General features: G+C 38.3%; 1 protein-coding gene and 1 pseudogene across 7 annotated transcripts in view; one reads left to right on the forward strand and one right to left on the reverse strand.

The window, feature by feature from the left end:
• Window positions 1-18,961, forward strand: part of RGS20 (regulator of G protein signaling 20) — a 113,691-nt gene that overhangs the window by 60,959 nt on the left and 33,771 nt on the right. For all 6 annotated transcript variants that reach the window (XM_081070995.1, XM_081070996.1, XM_081070997.1 and 3 more), the window contains exon 2: window positions 9,941-10,089. In XM_081070995.1, coding sequence (XP_080927121.1) covers window positions 9,941-10,089 — 149 coding nt within the window. The remainder of the gene's footprint in view (window positions 1-9,940; window positions 10,090-18,961) is intronic.
• LOC308506877 (elongation factor 1-alpha 1-like) lies at window positions 3,080-4,728 on the reverse strand (annotated as a pseudogene). Its single transcript has one exon. The product of its transcript is annotated as an elongation factor 1-alpha 1-like (transcript).

Here is an 18,961-nt window from a genome sequence, read left to right on the forward strand (position 1 = left end):
ACATTTATTTTTCATCTTTCATAAAATTGAATTCATCTTCCAATGGGAAATTTTAATGACTATCTTTCTTAGCCTTATATTTCCTTGTATGTTTTGGAATTTTGGATTGCATGTTCATTTTTGAAGGAATTTTTTCTTTTTCTTTTTGGTTATTTTTTTGTCTTCCTTAGTTTTCAACTATCTCTGTCATGAAACACTGAGATTTCCTCCACTGGATATCTGAGCGTTCTACTGAAAACCACATGTTATGATGCAATTCAGAATTTCTGCCCCATGTGATACTGAGATTATGGCATATTTAATCTCAGAGCCAGCAGTTCTGGCTCACTCCTGACCATGGCGATGTCTGTATCCTCCCAGGGTCCTATTTCTAGGCTTATAACTTTCTTAAGCCCCAGCAGAGGTCGCTACAGTTGGTATTTCTTATCACTTTTCATAAGAAAGAGATTCCTCTCAGCTTTTAAAGCAGTGAACATATCTTCAGCCCCCATTTTACCTGGAGCAATTTCAGTTTCCTTTACTTTCTAGACTGATGTTGTCTTTGTCTGTTTCTTGGACCTAAAGCCAAGCAGGCCCATTCTGCCCATTCATTGGCATATCCATTTCCTCTCTGATTTTGGGATATACTTACCTTGTTTTCTTGGCTTACCCATATCTTTTTAGATTTTTCTTATCTGTCATTGCTTTTGCTTGAAACAGAGGGAGAAATAAAAGTAGGAACTCATTGCCCCAGTTTGACCAGGACTTCTGGAATTTGAATTCAAACACTTCAGTCTTTAGTGTCTTTAGTTTCTCTGTAACATTTATAATAGCTTTCTGGATGTCTCTCTCTAGAGAGTAATGGATCAACAAGAAACAGAAGCCAGCAGTAAAAAAATATGAACTAGAGTTTGGGTAACGTAATGGGGAAGACTGTTTCCGGTTTCACATTTGCTCACAGGGTAAGCAAATGAATCATAAACTAGATTTGATGCAAGATAACGTAATAAAGAAGTTAAAACTAAGTAAGTTAGTGTCTAAATCAGGTAACAGTGACAGTACTGAGAAGTACTTCGAGTAGCACTTTGCTCTGACAGACATCTTGTTATCCAGAAGCACTCATGATATACCTAGCAATACTGCCCCAAAGGAAAATACTTCAAGAGTCAAGCTTTGTTTTTAAAAAAAGTAACTCAGAGGATGTATAAATGGATTTGGGATTTGAGTTGCCTCATGGGGAATTTGTCCTCTCAAATTTCCTTGTATTCAGATTTAACACTTTCAGGGCCCTAAACTGTCCTCTGATGGTAGGCTCAAGTTTCTAAGAGTTGCTGAAATGATTTTAAATTTATGTCCTTGAATGCTCTTGGTTCTCCTTCATCAAGATTTGTCTATGATTCTATACCCTTATGGAACAAGAACCCGAGTCTTAGGCCTTAAGAGATAAGAAATTTATTTTTCACACAGGATTTGATGTTTCATTGTGTTCCCAATGTGTAGTTCAATAATAGCTATTTTCAGAATTTGGAAACTATAATAAAAATAAACAGCTGTTAATGAAATCCAACCACCAACTTGAAGTTTACCAGAAAATAATAAATAACTGTTTGAGCCAATTATGATTAGGTTAAAAGTTTTTCTAGCTAGTTACTGTTTTTGATTCCAAATTACTAAAATATTTTAATCAAGATTAAGAGTTTGCCTTTGCTTTTACTTGAAATATGAAAGAATTATCTTAAATCATGGGTTCCTAGGAATTTGGAAAAGCCGTATTTGAATAGGATTATCTCTTGGTTAAAGTCTGAATATTTAATAAACTGCCAACCTGTATTATTGCCATTTTCTCAGGCTGCTTTTAAAATGCCATAAATTATAGAATAAAGCATCTGAGGTTGTTGACATTAGTTTTATATTGATCTCACTTCTGAACCTCAGCATCCTCAAGCAAAGGCCAGTTACTGGGGGATCATGCATGTGACATGCTTGAGTCATCCCAACAGACACTGAAACTATGCCTAGCAATCTATGCCAGACATGCACCAAAAGAGAAATAGAATAGCAGTATCAAAGAAGTGCTGATTCCATGATGGTTAGAAAGAAAAAATGGAAATGAAATGTATACAGAGTTCTTTCACAGATACGTTGAAGGAAAAGGAAAACACACATGAAGCTAGTTTGGTTAATCAGATCATATATCAATGTCTGGAAGGACTAGGCAAATTAACATATATGTCACAAGCATATTTTTTTTAAATCTTGTAAATTGATAGCATTCATTTAACATATGTTTTTAGGCTTCATATTAATTAGTTATTACATTAAAAATTAATTCTTTACAAATATTTAGTGACACTAAATATGCAACTCTCCCTTAAGCAACTACATGTTTGTCTTTTAAACAGGTATGCAGTAATTTAAAGCATCTCATTCTGACAATTGTAAGGTGACTAATAATAATAAGTTCCAGTAAATTTGAAAATTAGATGAAATGGATGGGTTTTTCTTCCCCTCAGGGAATGAAAAATACCATATTAACTCAAAGAACAGAAGAAACAATGAAAAGAATAGAAATCAAAGAAGAAATTGAAAACATAATCTAGAAGCCACTCCCAAGAGTTCACAGTAATTTCACAGGCAAATTCTACAGATCTTCAGGTGAAAAAATAATTCCCTTATAAATATAGGTAGGTAGGTAGATAGATAGATAGATAGATAGATAGATAGATAGATAGATAGATAGATTTTTTTTAATTCTTCCTTGTAAAATATTACCAAATCAATTTCAGAAGTATAATAAAAATTATCATCTTTGGACCCATTCATACTTAAAGCATGATTTTTTTTTTTCTCATTAAACTTTGTTTTAATGGGTCTCAAAATTCTGTGACAGATTTTTGGTCAAGTTGTTTCCATTAAAAAGTACTGATTTTAAAATCTAATAACTTAAAAACTGCCACACAAAAAAACAAATGGTCCACAAAACATTCTCCTTTCCTTTTGAAGGTTTTACGATGCATTGTAATCATTAACCAGTCTTTTACTATTACACTTAAATGGCCAATTGAGACAAACAGTTCTGAAACCGTTCTTCCACCACTGATTAAGACTGCGGTGGCAGGTATTGGGGATAATATTCATTTAGCCTTCTGACTGAGCTTTCTGGGCAGACTTGGTGACCTTGCCAGCTCCAGCTGCTTTCTTGTCCACTGCTTTGATGACACCCACAGCAACTGTCTGTCTCATGTCACGAACAGCAAAACGACCAAGAGGAGGGTAGTCAGAGAAGCTCTCAACACACATGGGCTTGCCAGGAACCATGTCAACGATGGCGGCATCACCAGATTTCAAAAACTTGGGGCCATCTTCCAGCTTTTTCCCTGAACGACGATCAATCTTCTCCTTCAGCTCAGCAAATTTGCAAGCAATGTGAGCTGTGTGACAATCAAGCACAGGTGCATATCCGGCACTGATTTGGCCTGGATGGTTCAGGATAATAACCTGAGCAGTGAAGCCAGCTGCCTCCATTGGTGGGTCATTTTTGCTGTCACCAGCCACATTGCCACGACGAACATCTTTGACAGACATGTTCTTGACGTTGAAGCCCACATTGTCTCCAGGAAGAGCTTCACTCAAAGCTTCATGGTGCATTTCAACAGACTTTACTTCCGTTATAACATTGACTGGAGCAAAGGTGACCACCATGCCGGGTTTGAGAACACCAATCTCCACTCGGCCCACAGGGACAGTACCAATACCACCAATTTTGTAGACATCCTGGAGGGGCAGACGCAAAGGCTTGTCAGTTGGACGAGTTGGTGGCAGGATGCAATCCAGAGCTTCAAGCAGTGTGGTTCCACTGGCACTGCCATCTTTACGGGTGACTTTCCATCCCTTGAACCAAGGCATGTTAGCACTTGGCTCCAGCATGTTGTCACCATTCCAACCAGAAATTGGCACAAATGCGACTGTGTCAGGGTTATAGCCAATTTTCTTAATGTAGGTGCTGACTTCCTTAACAATTTCCTCGTACCTCTTCTGGCTGTAAGGCGGCTCAGTGGAATCCATTTTGTTGACACCAACAATTAGTTGTTTCACACCCAGTGTGTAAGCCAGAAGGTCATGCTCACGGGTCTGCCCATTCTTGGAGATACCTGCTTCGAATTCACCAACACCAGCAGCAACAATCAGGACAGCACAGTCAGCCTGAGATGTGCCTGTAATCATGTTTTTGATAAAGTCTCTGTGTCCTGGGGCATCGATGATGGTCACATAATACTTGCTGGTCTCGAATTTCCACAGGGAGATATCAATGCTGATCCCATGCTCGCGTTCAGCTTTCAGTTTATCCAAGACCCAGGCATACTTGAAGGAGCCCTTTCCCATCTCAGCAGCCTCCTTCTCAAATTTTTCGATGGTTCCTTTGTCGATCCCACCACATTTGTAGATCAGATGACCAGTAGTGGTAGACTTGCCGGAATCTACGTGTCCAATGACAACGATGTTGATGTGTGTCTTTTCCTTTCCCATTTTGGGTTAGATTCAGCGGTGGTTTTCACTACACCTGTGTTCTGGCGGCAAACCCGTTGCGAAAAAAAAAGCAAAGCATGAATTTTAAGTGTGTCATTTAAATCACAGTGTTCCATGATTTTGAGTTTGGTTTCTGGAGACTTCATTTTCTTTCTGTTCTCTCATTTTATCTTGGTTATTCATGGTACTTAATTAGTTGTTTCACTGCCTGTGCATCAGAGGTTGTGAACTCTTTTCTTATTTAGATAATGTTCAGATACTCTCAACAATTTAGCAGGTTGAGAGGTAGGATAGCTTCTCTTGTTTTCCAATAAATAGTGCTGTAGTGCAAGTTCTTGTTTTCTCTTACCCACAAGAGGCTACTTGTGCCTCTGGGATTGTGGTGATTTAGTTGAGGAAAATGTCATACCCACTGGGATGATGGGTGTCTACCCTGCTACCAGTTTGCCTTGGTTATAGGGCACTGCCACTGCATTGGGAGAATGTGGTGGGTGGTAGAGAACTGGTTTTACAAGCTCCCAGGACTGCATCCTTTTTACTAATAGTTGCTGGCCCCACTGAATTGTTGGAAGCGTCTTGACTACCTCTACTGGGCTCTGCCAACGTGGGTGAGGTAAAAGATGCAAGTCCATAATTTCACGCCTCCAACCCTCCTGCCAGCAATGGCTGTAGGCACCACTGTGCTATTTAAAGCACCCAGCTGCCTCTATCAGGCTCTGTCGCAATGGGGGGCACAAGGGATATGCTTTTTCTCTGATGGACATTGCTTCAGCCCGTCTTACACTCTAGGCTATAGTGTGAGGGCTGCAACCACTACTACTGCACTTGCTGGAGCTGCAGTGGGCACAAAACTGTGTCTGTGGTCGCCCTCCCTGTCCTTCCCCTGTCCCACCTCCCCTACTTTTTCCAATACACCCACCTTCAGATATCCTGATGCATGGATAGTTCAGATATATTTGTATGCTGAGCTGGGGATCTGTTGTTGATTTATAGTTGTCTGACTTTTAAGTTTAAGGGGAGAAACAAAGGAATCTTCTCACTCCGTCACGATGTTTACATCACTCCAATATTCATGTTTTATTAACACTTTGAGCTTCCTCTCTGGGTTTCCTGTTTCACCATAGCTCAATAAGGCATAAATAGTCAAGATTTCTCCTGCCACTAACCCTCCAGCATTTAGTAATTGAGTGAAAACCATGCCTATTAATTCGAATTTTTGGAACTGAGAGATAATAGTTCATTAGTAAATTTTGTATTGATAGCATATATTTCTGTACACTTGTTTATCCAAAGCTTCAAATGATTTAGAATGTCAAAATTGGGCTGGCCTGGTGGCTCAGATGGTTGGAGTGCCACGCTTCTAACACTGAGGTCGCCGGTTCAATTCCCACATGCGCCAGTGAGCTGCGCCCTCTACAGCTAAGATTGTGAACAACAGCTCTCCTTAGAGCTGGGCTGCCATAAGCAACTGGAGGTTGGCGTGAACTGCCATGGGCTGCTGTGTGCTGCCGTGGGCTACTGTGTGCCGCCATGAGCAGCCGGTGGCCAGCTTGAGTGGCCGGCAGTGGCAATAGCTTCCATGAGCTGCTGTGAGCGGCCAACTGAGGACTGGCGACCGACTGCCTCAGCCAGGGGGAGCATAAGGCACATAATACCAGCATGAGTCAGGGAGCTCTGTCCTACACAACTAGACTGAGAAACAATGGCTTGAACTGAAGTGGGTGGGGGGAGATGAAAAAGGGGGGGGGGAAGAATGTCAAAATTATGGAATTATGTGTAAGACTTCCAAGAAACCAAACAGGAAATTCGAATGATATACAGAAGAAAAGTTAAATAGATTATGAGACCAAGCTGAAATTCTACAAAGATGAATTGAGACATAGAACATTGAGAAAAGAAATGAGGGATTATAAATTAGGAAAATGTTTAACAACCCAGGATAAATCTAACAGAAATACCAAAGAACGCAATAATCAAGCATTATTCAATGTGGAAGAAAAAATTATAGACACATGTTACAACTGTATAGTGCAGTAAATTTTAATATAGTCTTGGCAACAAACACCTTTCATTTTGTCTGATAAAAGATTTTTATGTCCAAAAGAAGACAGTGTCTTGTATATATTATCTTTTTAGCAACCATCAAAAAGGTGTAAGTCCAACAATAGGTGTATGAATAAGCATATTGGTACAATGGAATACTGTTCAGAAATAAAAAGGAATGAATGATTGATATACTCAACAATTGCAAAACCGTTATGATGAGTGAAGAAATCCAGACAAAAATGTATATATTGTATGATTCCACTTTGTACAAAACTCTAAAAAATGCAGATTAAAATATAGTGGGAGAAAACAGATCGATGATTCTCTAGGGCAGGCAGGAGCAGGAAGGAGGGGCAAGAGAGTGGGTTTTCCAAGGGGTATGAGGGAAATTTTAAGGTTCATGATGTGGTCTTGATTGTGGTGGTGTTTCACAGTATATACATGTCAACATTTATCAAATTATGCCCTTTAAACATATGCAGCTGATTGTACATCTATTAGATCTCAATAAGGCTGTTGTCAAAAATGTGTAAGAACAGACTCTGATGGAATTTGTCTTTGATTTCTGGAGGCAATATTTAGTCATGAGCAAACTTACAATGTTCTGTAAGAGTTTGCTTATTAAATCATTAGGATTCGTTTACTTATTTACAAAGAAATAGGTGTGCACAAACAAACAAATTATGGTAACTAAAAAGATAGGATGACACAACTTATTTTATACTATGTATAAATAAAAGAAGGAAGCTTGCTTTACTTGGTAAAGTTAACTTTTTCCAATACCTCCAACACCCATCACACATATGGGCAAAGTTTATCAATTTTAGCATTAAAGTAATGAATACAAAGGTGCCTGATAGTATTGCATATATATGTATGTGTGTATATATATATATACACACACACACACACATATACACACACACACACACACACACATATATATATATATATATATATATATATATATATATATATATATACACACACATAATATACAGGAAGGATGTTTATACCTTGCAAAGGTACAAAAAGTAAACAGACAATTGTGATTATTTATAGAAAATATGATCATCTAACTAGGAAACCCAAGAGAATCAACAGAAAGACTACTAGAACTAGAAAGAGAATTCAATAGAGAGGCCAGATATAGTATCCTTAACCTTCCTATAGTTCAAAATAACTATTTGAAACATAGCTGGGGTAAAGGGAAATATTTACAACAGTAGCAAAACTTGATCTATAAAATATTCAGGAATAACTCCATCAAAAATCTGCAAGATCTGTTTGAGGAAAACTCTTAAACTATACACGAGAGGATTTAAATGAAAAGATATTCCATGTACTAATTGGGAAGACGCAGTATTGCAAAGATGTTGAAATAGTAGTCCCTTGCAACCCACTGAAATTGCCATGTCACAATTCTTCCTTCTTTTGAGAAGCAATTGGAATTTTTTTTAATGAAGCAAGTTGTGTCAATATCTCCTAGAAAATAACAATTACCTGGAGCATCTTTTGCTCAAAGCGTCTTTGGAGATTGTGCGGCTTGTCCTTGCCCCTCAGAGTCCTGAATAACATGAAACCAGTCAGTCTATGTCTCCACTGATATGCCACAGATATGGTGAGAATGTGATGCCTAGAAGAGCCTATTGTTTCTCCCCAAGGAGTATTACAGCGGGCCGATATCCCAGTGGTGCTCATAAAATATGGCTGTAAGTTGGGCAAATGTTTGTGCATCCACTTTTGGCCAAGTGAGCCACACTAGCTCAGGATCCTGGACTGCTCAGGAGGCTGGGTGCTTTGCATAGGTATTGTGAGCATTGTTTTGGCTGAGGATGAAGGGACACTTTGACAGGTCTCTCTTGCTGTCCTGGAACTTGCATCTCAATATAATTAAAAGAAAGGGGCTAATCCAGAGGAATCACCCCTACGTTGGCAGGTACTAAAACAGATGACATTTCTCATAAATAAATCTATAAATTTATTGTGTCCTAATCAAAATCCCAATATGATATTTTTGGACCTTGACAAGCTGATTCCAAAATTCACCTGGAAGGAAAAAACAGATGAGAACAGTCAAAAACCAATTTTTTTTAAATTCATAAAGAGAACTCTACCTAACCAATAAAAAAAATATATAAAAAACTAAATTAAAACAAAGTCCAGTAGCATAAAAGAATAGGTAATAGTGGGAAAAAAAGTAAATCTAATGTTGGCTTAGAATAACGAATCCAGAATTTAATTCCACGGCCCTATTTGAGGTTCTTTAATGTAGCTTTGATATTTTTTTGCTTTTACTCCATTGACAATTCAACAATAATATCAAAAGTAAAAATGGACTCAGCAATTCTTTGTTTCTTATATTGCTTTTATGCTTCTCTATTTCAATTATTATTGTAGTCTTCAAAAAGAGGAGAGAGGTTGAAGGGCATAGACCTTATTTCCAATGGCTTGATCTGCACTGAGGTGGGCCAAAATGACTGTTCCTACAGATGGCAAGACAAGCCTGAGCAGGCCACAGGCCACAGTCCTGCCTTTCTTCTGGAGTATAATTGAGCAATAGTATATACAAGGTGGTTCTAAGTGCTTTGCACATACACAAATTGGGTAACTTCTTCAAGGTTTCACAGCTACTAAAGATTTGAATTTATCAGTGGGGCCTCAGAACCAGACAGCCTCCCAAGATTTTTGTCCTACCTCTTTTTTTTTTTTAAATTAAAGTACAGTTGACATACAATATTATGTTAGTTTCACGTGTACAGCATAGTGATTCGACATTTATATAACTTATGATGTGATTACCACAAAAAGTCTAGTACCCATCTGTTACCATACAAAATCATTACATTATTGACTATATTCCCTATGCTGTACAATTACATCCCTGTGACTTACCTATTTTATAACTGCAATTGCAGCTGTCCCCACTGTCCTTGTTCTTCTGACATTTCCTCATACTGTTATGTTAGTTTGTCTGACATTTTTGGCTTAGCTTCCTCCCATATGTGTACTCTGGCCTCATGGGCAGCCATAATTCAAACTGCTCCCCATTGTTTCAGCCCAAAGGGAACTCTGGAGCTGGGGAATGTCCCTATTTGTAGCTTTTAAAGCATGTCTTCAATGTATGTGATGTCAGTGTTTATCTCCTTTACTCAACTTTAAGTGCCTTAGGGCAGATACCCTCCATTCATCATTTTATTCCTAAAATTTATCATGATGCTTGGCAGATGCTAAGACATTAAATGTTTCATAAATTAATGGATTCTAAACACCAAATTTTACCATAATTAGCAGAAATGACTTGGGTATTGTCACATTGCCTCTTCTCAATGATCCAAACAACTGGCTATCCCCTCCACCCCATCCCCTTTTACTTTCATTGTTGCAGGAGATGGGATCAGAACGGATGGAGATGCGGAAGCGGCAGATGTCGGCAGCCCAGGAGACATCAGACTCCCTCCCAGGCCAGCACGGAGTGGGCAACCGAGGATCTAATGCTTGTTGCTTCTGCTGGTGCTGCTGTTGTAGCTGTTCTTGGTGAGCTTTGGGGCCTTTTTATTAATGGACTTCTGGTTGGGCAATGGTGCCCCTGAATTGTGTCAGTTCATGATTAACTCAATAATGTTTTTTAAATAACTACCATATGCCTGACACTTATTCGTGTTTTGTGAAAGACAACAACAAGAACAATAAATAAACAAACAATAAATAAAGCAAAAAAAGAAACACCAAGAAAAGGCTACATCCTAGCTCTTGAGGGACCTACGAGTTCTGGTAATTAAGTTCGAGAACTTGCTACCATGCACTTACATTGGTAGTACTGTACAAATATCTCAGTACAGTTTCTTCACCTTGGTATATCAGTATCTCACAGCTGTGTTCATGTCAACAGATAATAGTGTCTTGCTGAGTGGAGTTCATTATTGTTGTTGCATATTTTTCTGTGCTGTCACGAGAATGTCTGAGCTTGAATTAGAGCAATGAACAAACTTAAATTTCTTGTTATACTTGGCAGGAGTGGAAATGAAATCAGCGACATGTTAATCCAAGTTTATGGGGATAATGCCATGAAGAAAAGGGCAGTACACAAATGGATTAAACAGTTTTCTGAGTGGAGAGAATGCATCACTGATGAAGAGAGATCAGGGTTGCCAGTAATGAGCAGAACTGATGAAAACATTGCAAAAATTAGTCAAAATGTGTGATAAAATCATTGGCTGACTGGGGTTGTGAGAAGCATAGCAGATCAAGTAAACATTAATAAAGAAACAGGAAAATCTTAACTGAAAATCTTGGCATGAGAAAGGTGTGTGCAAAAATGGTCCCAAAGGAGCTCACCGATGAACAAAAGCAAAGGAGAGTCGAAGTTTGCCAAGACCTTTTGGAGAGGCAAGACAATGTTTTGGGCCATGTTATCACTGGTGAAGAAACATGGGTGTAGCAATAAGACCCTGAAACAAAGTGTCAAAGTGCACAGTGGAAGTCAGCCAATTCTCCATAACCAAAAAAGTTCTGTCAGTCCAAATTAAGAGTCAAAACCATGTTGCTAACATTTTTTGATATCAGAGGGATTTCCATTTTGAATTTGTACCAAGTGGACAGTTAACCAAGTTTACTATTTAGAAGTGCTGCAAAGGCTGTGTAAAAAATTTAGATGAAAATTACCTGAACTTTTAGCCAACAAATCATGGCTCTTGCATCACAACAATGCATCAGCTCACATGGCACTGTCTTTGAGGGAGTATTTAGCCAGTAAACAAATAACTGTATTGGAACACCCTCCTACATACCTGATCTGACCCACAATGACTTCTTTCTTTACCCAAAGATAAAGGAATTTTTGAAAGGAAGACATTTTGATGACATTCAGGACATCAAGGGTAATAGGAAAACAGCTCTGATGGCCATTCCAGATAAAGAGTTCCAAAATTGCTTTGAAGGGTGGACTAGGCTCTGGCGTCAGTGCATAGCTTCCCAAGGGGAGTACTTCAAAGGTGACTATAGTGATATTCAGCAATGAGGTATTGTAGCACTTTTTCTAGGATGAGTTTGCGAACTTAATTCAAATCACTGAAATTAGGTGGTCGTATGTTAAACAACTGAAGAACAATCTATAGCAGTTGATGATTGAATATTAATATTTGGTCAGAAACAATGCCTAGATGGTTAAAAAGGAGTGAACTCAAGGTACTCTAGTTGGTCATAAAGACTTTGTGGAGGAGTTAGAATTTAAGATGTGTCTTAAAAGTTAAGGTTATGGAGAAGAAAGAGCCTGGATTTTATCCTCTGCTGCTTCTGTTTTATTAATTTTGGGTTTTTTAAGGAAGAGAAATGTCAAACTATATGCTTAACAGAGAGAGAAAAATCTGAAAACAAAGGCTACCTTACTGGTAAAGAAAAAAACACAACCATTGCTTAAGCAAAAAGAGGTGTACAACTTGAATATGAAACATCCTTGACCATTTGAATCATAGTTAAAGATCTGGAGAAATGTGTATGATTTATACCTGTAAATCATAGGAACATTAGGTTGCAATTCCAAAATGTTGGTATAAAAAGTGATATGTGCCAGCCAAATGTATGCACAACTTTAGGCAACTAAATTCTTGTAAATTTAAGTAGGGTTGACTACAAGTTGGTCTAAGAACACACTGTCCAGTGAAGAAGAAAAACTGATATTGGGACTAGTTAAGAACAGTGACACAATTGGGAGGTGGGAGTGGAGGTTGAAATTGAAATGTCTAGGAAAGTTAGTCTGCTGCCACTTGACATGGGCTAGTGTTAATTTCCAAGAAGTTCCAATCTGGTGGATGGGATACAGCAATATGATACTGCAAGGACTGATGGACTCATGATGCTGGGTGGTGTGTCCATTTGCAACAGAGCCCAGACAGCAAGTGGGAACATGGGAAAGACAGCGCTGAAAAGAGCTAAATAGTCTGGCATTTAAGGCAAGACTTCCGCCCCAACTAGGAATCTAGAGGACTAAGCAGGAAACTAGAGGAGAAACACATGGTGGCACACCGTACACACATGGGTGTCCAGAACCCACACTAGGTGGGCAGGATACCCACCAGTTATAAAGAGACTCTGTTTAGGCTCCTTTCCACTCTTTCACTCTTCTAATCATTCTCAGTGAGATGATTAGAGTTAATTGTCTGAGACATGTGCAGAGATATGCCAGTGCAGGTAAGATGCCTAGATAGCGTTTACCCCGTCCCTCCTCCCTTCTCTGCTAGAGCACAAGAAGGGCACAAGAAGCTGAGATTGTGGCTTTAACAAGGTATGGGATGGAAGGTGTAAGGGGAGCAGATGGTGGTAGGTGCCATAACAGGCTTACCCTACTACCACCAATTAGGGTGAATAAAATATAAATCTATACCTAGACATCATCATTAAAGCCACCACTTATGTAGCATGTGTTATGTGTGTATATAAAAGATAATAGAGCAATGTCTTCAGAGTCCTAGACAAAAGTAATTGAAAAGTTAGTCAAACTATAAAAGAATGGATAAAGTTAGACATACAAAAAAAAAAAGTTCAGACATACAAAAGCCAAGAGAGATAATTAACTTAAAAGTTAATTATCCCTAAAGTTCCCTTAGTTCCCTAAAAGAACTAAGAAATGGTATACTTCAGGAAAAAAGAAAGTGAGCCCATAGAGTAGTCATGGGAAACAAGTAACAATGATGGATACATGAGGGATCAAATATAGCTATAATACAAAGCTTGGTATTTGGTTTTCCATTAAAAAAGTGTAAATCCAAAGCTGTAAACAAATAATCTCATGTTAACAATAGACAAATAAACAATTTCAGACTTTCTTAGAAAAATTATAAGAACATTTTCTCTCAAAATTAATGGTATTCATCATTAGTCAGAAATACAACACATAGTTTCCACATCAATGGAAAACAAAGAAATACTATAGAAAACTTTGTCAGCATATGACAGAAGTAGTTTTAGCAAAAGAGAAAATGAACTATCCTATAAATAGCAAGATACTTGGTATTAGGGTGACCAGATCATTCCAGTTGCCTGGGACTGTCTGGGTTTTAGCTCTGAAAAGCCCTATGTCCCCCCAAGTTCCAGTCAAGATGGCACAGTAGGTAAACCCTGTGCTTACCTTCTCTCACTACCACATCAAAATTACAACTAAACTACAAAATAACCGTCATTGAGAATCACCTGAAATCTTCCTGAACTGAAGCCCTACAACTAAAGATGTGCAGAAGAAGCCACCTTTACACTGGTAGGAGGGGCAGAGAAGGAGAACGGGCTGGTCCCACACTAGCATGTGACCATTAAAAATTGGGAGGAACATCTCAACTGTGGAGGTCATTCCCAGAAGAGATAGAGGTCCCAGGCCAGGATTCAAGTGCCAGGGAGAGAAGTTCCCATAATTTCTAGTTGTAAAAACCAGCAGAGATTGTGTCTGAGTGAGATGGAGGGTAACTGGAGTCCCAGGCACTCCTCGTAATGGGGCCATGCACAGACTTACTGATAGAATCACTGGCTCTGAGCTCTAGTGCTGGAACAGCAGCTGGAGAGGTAGCAGGGATATATGGTGGGGAACTGAGTTGTCTGACTTTGGGATAGGGGCCGGAAGGGCAGTTTTCTCCCAGAGGGAGAAGCTGGTGGAGGCCATTGTTTCTTTGTTGAGCTCTTCCCCTTCCTAGTATGCAGCCACAGGCAGCTGCCATATCTGAGTCTCCATCAAGCTGGCTAAAACCATTCGTTCACCACACCCTGGTGATTAGAGACTCCATCCCATCCAACATTCAGGCTCGCCCAAGCTGCTTTCAGTGACTTTTTCCACACAAACCGCCTGACTTGGCTTATGCTGCAGACTTTTCTAGGGTCTCTGAAAGGTTCATGGAACCCAAACAAGCAGCATCTGGCTTTGAGCATGTCCCGTACCTCTGGCTCAGGAAGCTTAAGCCTGGCACTGGCAGCAACTGGCCTTGGTTTAAGGCTCTTGAAGGTACCTCCAAGAATGGCACAGATGGCAGCCATCTGCAGATGGCTTTGTGGCTCCTGCTGGGTGGCCCAAGATGCGACATGGACTCCTGCTGAACTCAACTTGCAGCAGGTTCCCTCCCAGGTGGCCCTGGGGCTCGCACCCCCAGTGGCCACCTTTGAAATGAGATGGAGGGTCACCCAGGCACCTCCAAGGACGACAAACCCAACGGGCAGATTGGGCAGGCACCAGAGCCCTGTTGAGCCAATTCTGCTCTGTAGGGTCAGCCCCTGCACCTCAACTCCCCCACTGTAGTCACAGCCAGTCCTCACAACCAATGAGCCCGAAGGTCAATTCCTCTTACCAATGTGCAAACAGCAACCAAGGCTCAACTACAGGAGGAGGGTGCACACAACCTACACAAGACACACCTAGAATGCATAACTTAGGTGATCAGGAAGATTGTGCCACTGGGCCCCACAGCATACCTACTACATAAGGCCACACTACTAAGACCAGGAGACATAGCAGCCCTACCTAAAACTTAGAAACAAACAGTGAGAGACAGCCAAAATGTGGAGACAAAGAAACATAGCCCAAATAAAAGAACAGAGGAAAGCTCCAGAAAAAGAACTAAAAATGGAGACAAGTAATCTACCACATGCAGAGTTCCAAAGACTAGTTATAAGGATGCTCAGTGATTTCACGGAGAACTTCAACAAAGAGATAGGAAACATAGAAATGGAGATAGAAAACATAAAAAGAACCAGTCAGAAATAAAGAATACAATAACAGAAATGTAGAATACATTACAGGGAATCAACAGTAGATTAGATGAAGCAGAGGATCAAATCAAAGATTTAGATGATAAGGTAGAAGAAAACATCCAACCAGAACAGCTAAAAGAAAAAAGAATCCAAAAAAATCAGGAGAGTTTAAAGGGTCTCTGGGACAACATCAAGCATACCAACATTCATATTATAGGGATACCAGAAAGAGAAAGCAAGGAATTGAAAAACTATTTGAAGAAATAATGACAGAAAACTGCCCTAGCCTGGTGAAAGCAATAGAAATACAAACTCAGGAAGCACAGAGTCCCAAACAAGATGAACCCAAACAGGCCCACACTGAGACACATTATAATTAAAATGCCAAAGATAAAGACAAAGAGAGAATCTCAAAAGCAGCAAGAGAAAAACAGTTACTAGTTACCTACAAAGGAGCTCCCATAAGAATGTGGGCTGATTTCTCAACAGAAACTGTGCAGGCCAGAAGCGACTGACGGGAATTATTCAAAGTGATGAAAAGCAAGTATATACAATCAAAATTATTCTACCCAGCAAAGCTATCATTTAGAATCAAAGGATAGATAAAGAGCTTCCAAGACAAGAAAAAGCTAAGGAGTTCATCACCTCCAATCCAGTATTACAAGGAATCTTAAGATGAAAAAATAAATAAATAAATATATATATATATATATATATATATATATATATATATATGTATATATATCAATAATATTGATATATATATATATCAATAATAAAATGGCAATAACTACATATCTATCAACAATTACTTTCAATATAAATGGTTTGAATGCTCCAATCAAAAGAATAGGGGGCTGAATGGATAAGAAAACAGGACTTATATATGCTGCCTATAGGAGACTCACTTCAGATAGAAAAGCACACACAGATGGAAAGTAAAGGGATGAAAATGGTATTTCGTGAAAATAGAAACAAACAAACATAAGCTGGGGTAGCAATACTTATACCAAACAAAATAGACTTTAAAACAAAGACTACAACAAGAGACAAAAAAGGACATAGTAATCCCACTTGTGGGTATTTATCCAAACAAACCCCAAATGCTACTTCAATGGGACATGCTCATCCATATGTTCATTGCAGTATTATTTACAATAGCCAAGATAGGAAAGCAATCTGGTGTCCCTGAATGAATGAATGGATAAAGAGGAGATGGTACATACTCCTATATACAATGGAATATTACTCAGCCATAAAAAATAATGAAATCTTGTCATTTGCAACAACATGGATGGACCTAGAGGATATTGTGCTTAGTGTAGTAAGTCAGACAGTAAAAGACAAATGACATATGATTTCACTTATAAGTGGAATTTAAAGAACAAAATAAACAAAGGAAACAGAAACAAACTTAGATGCAGAGAATATTTTGATGGTTGCCAGATGGGAGGGCGGTTGAGGAGCAGATGAAAAGGGTAAAGGGATTAAGAAATACAAATTGGTAGTTACAAAATAGTTGTGGGGATGTAAAGTAAGTATAGGGAATATAATCAATAATATGGTAATAACTATGTATAGTGCCAGGTGGGTACTAGTCAGGAGGATCACTTTCTAAATTATACACCTGAAACTAATGTAAAATAATATTGAATGTCAACTCAAATTGAAAAATTAAAAAGGGGAGGGAAAGATAAAGAAGAATAAGTGGTTCAAAATTCCAGGTAAAAAACAAGTAAGTCTTGGGGATGTAATATACAGCATAGAAAATATAGTCAATAATGTGATAGTGTGGTACTGTGTCAGATGATTGGTTGCTGGACTTATCATGGTGATCACTGCTTTAGCATAGGGAATATAATCAATAATATGGTAATAACTCTATATAGTGCCAGGAGGGTACTATCGAATAACTATGATGTACACCTGAAACTAATATAGTATTGTATGTCAGCTATATTTTAATAAAAATCTTTTTAAAAAATAAAGAAAAGTCTCATGTCCCAGAAACTATGTGAGTCCCAGGCAAACCAGGAAAGTTGGTCACCCTACCTGATATCCAAATCCATAAAAATAGATTTATATTCCTATACTGCATTATATACAAAATTCCATCTGCCACTGTCCCTTCCCTGCAAAAAAACCAAGATCAATTCCAGATGGCTTAAAGGTTGTGAATAGCCAAAAAGAAAATACAGAATATCTTCATGATCTTGGTGTTCAGAAGAATTACAGCAAAATCTGTAAAAGAAAAAGAATCACGAATTTGGCTATGTTAAAATATAAAAATGTATTTAATGAGAGATATAAAACATATTCCACAGAAGACTTGTACATGAATATTCATAGCATGAATCATAGTAGCCAAAAAATGGCAACAACCCAAATGTCCATCAACTGATGAATAGATAAACAAAATGTGGTGTATCCATACAATGGAACACTATACAGCCAGAAAAGGCATCAAGTATTCAAATTGTTAAAACATGGATAAACCTTGAAAACATTATGCTAAGTGAAAGAAGCCAGACACAAAAGACCATATATTTTATGATTCGATTTATATAAAATGTCCAGAGTAGGTAATCTCATAGAGATAGGAAGTAGATCAGTGGTTGCCTAGGGGTGGGGAAAACAGGAGTGAATGTAAATGTGTACATTTTCTTTTTGGAGTGATGAAATGTTCTAAAATCATGATGATGGTTGCATAACGGTATAAATATACTAAAAACCATTGACTTGTACCATTTAAATTGTGAGTTGTATGATGTGTGAATTATATTATAAGAAAACTGTTTTTGAAATGTGTTTAACAAGAAACAGAAATAAAATGAACAGGTAAAACTACTGAGAGAAGATAGTTACAAGACCTTTAAAAATGAATTCAAATCTAGAATATATAAAGAATTTCAGGGGAGGCCCGTTAGCTCAGTTGGTTAGAGAGCCAGCTCTTAACAAGGTTGCCAGTTGGATTCCCACATGGGCCAGTGAGCTGCAACCCCCTCTCCCCCACCCCGCAACTAGATTGAAAATGGCGACTGGACTTGTAGCTGAGCTGTGCCCTCCACAACTAGACTGAAAAACAACCTGACTTGGAGCTGATGGGTCCTGGAAAAACACACTGTTACCTAATATTCCTCAATAAAAAAATAAAAAAAAGAATTTCAGATTAATAAGAAAATAATGACCAAAAGAAAAATTAGCAAATGAAATGAAACAAAAAATAATCTACTTATGCTCCTACTAACAAGATCGGATATATGAAAGCTAAATATATGCCCTTCTAAATAGTATACCCTACCCTAAAAAAACCTTTCATACATGTGCAAAAGGAGATGATTATGAGAGGATTCACTTCAGCTTTAATCTGATTGACAAAAAATGAAAATGTCTGTAAAGTTCCTGAACAAGAGAATGGATAAATACATTATATTATAGTTACGTAATGCAATACCACACAACATTCAAATTCATGTGCTAGAGGGGGGAAAAGCAAATTGTAAAGTAATGCACATTGTGTAATAACATTTTTTTACAAAGTCTGAAAATATCTTTGTGTATTTATATATTTATATAGATATATAAAGAGAGTAGTGTAACACGGAATGGTAATGATAAACAACAAATTAAGGATGTGGTTAATTTGTTGAAGGGAAATGGAATGGGAAAAAGTACACAGCGA

This window comes from Rhinolophus hipposideros, assembly GCF_964194185.1.
Source record: "Rhinolophus hipposideros genome assembly, chromosome: 13".
In the NCBI taxonomy this organism is placed as follows: domain Eukaryota; kingdom Metazoa; phylum Chordata; class Mammalia; order Chiroptera; family Rhinolophidae; genus Rhinolophus; species Rhinolophus hipposideros.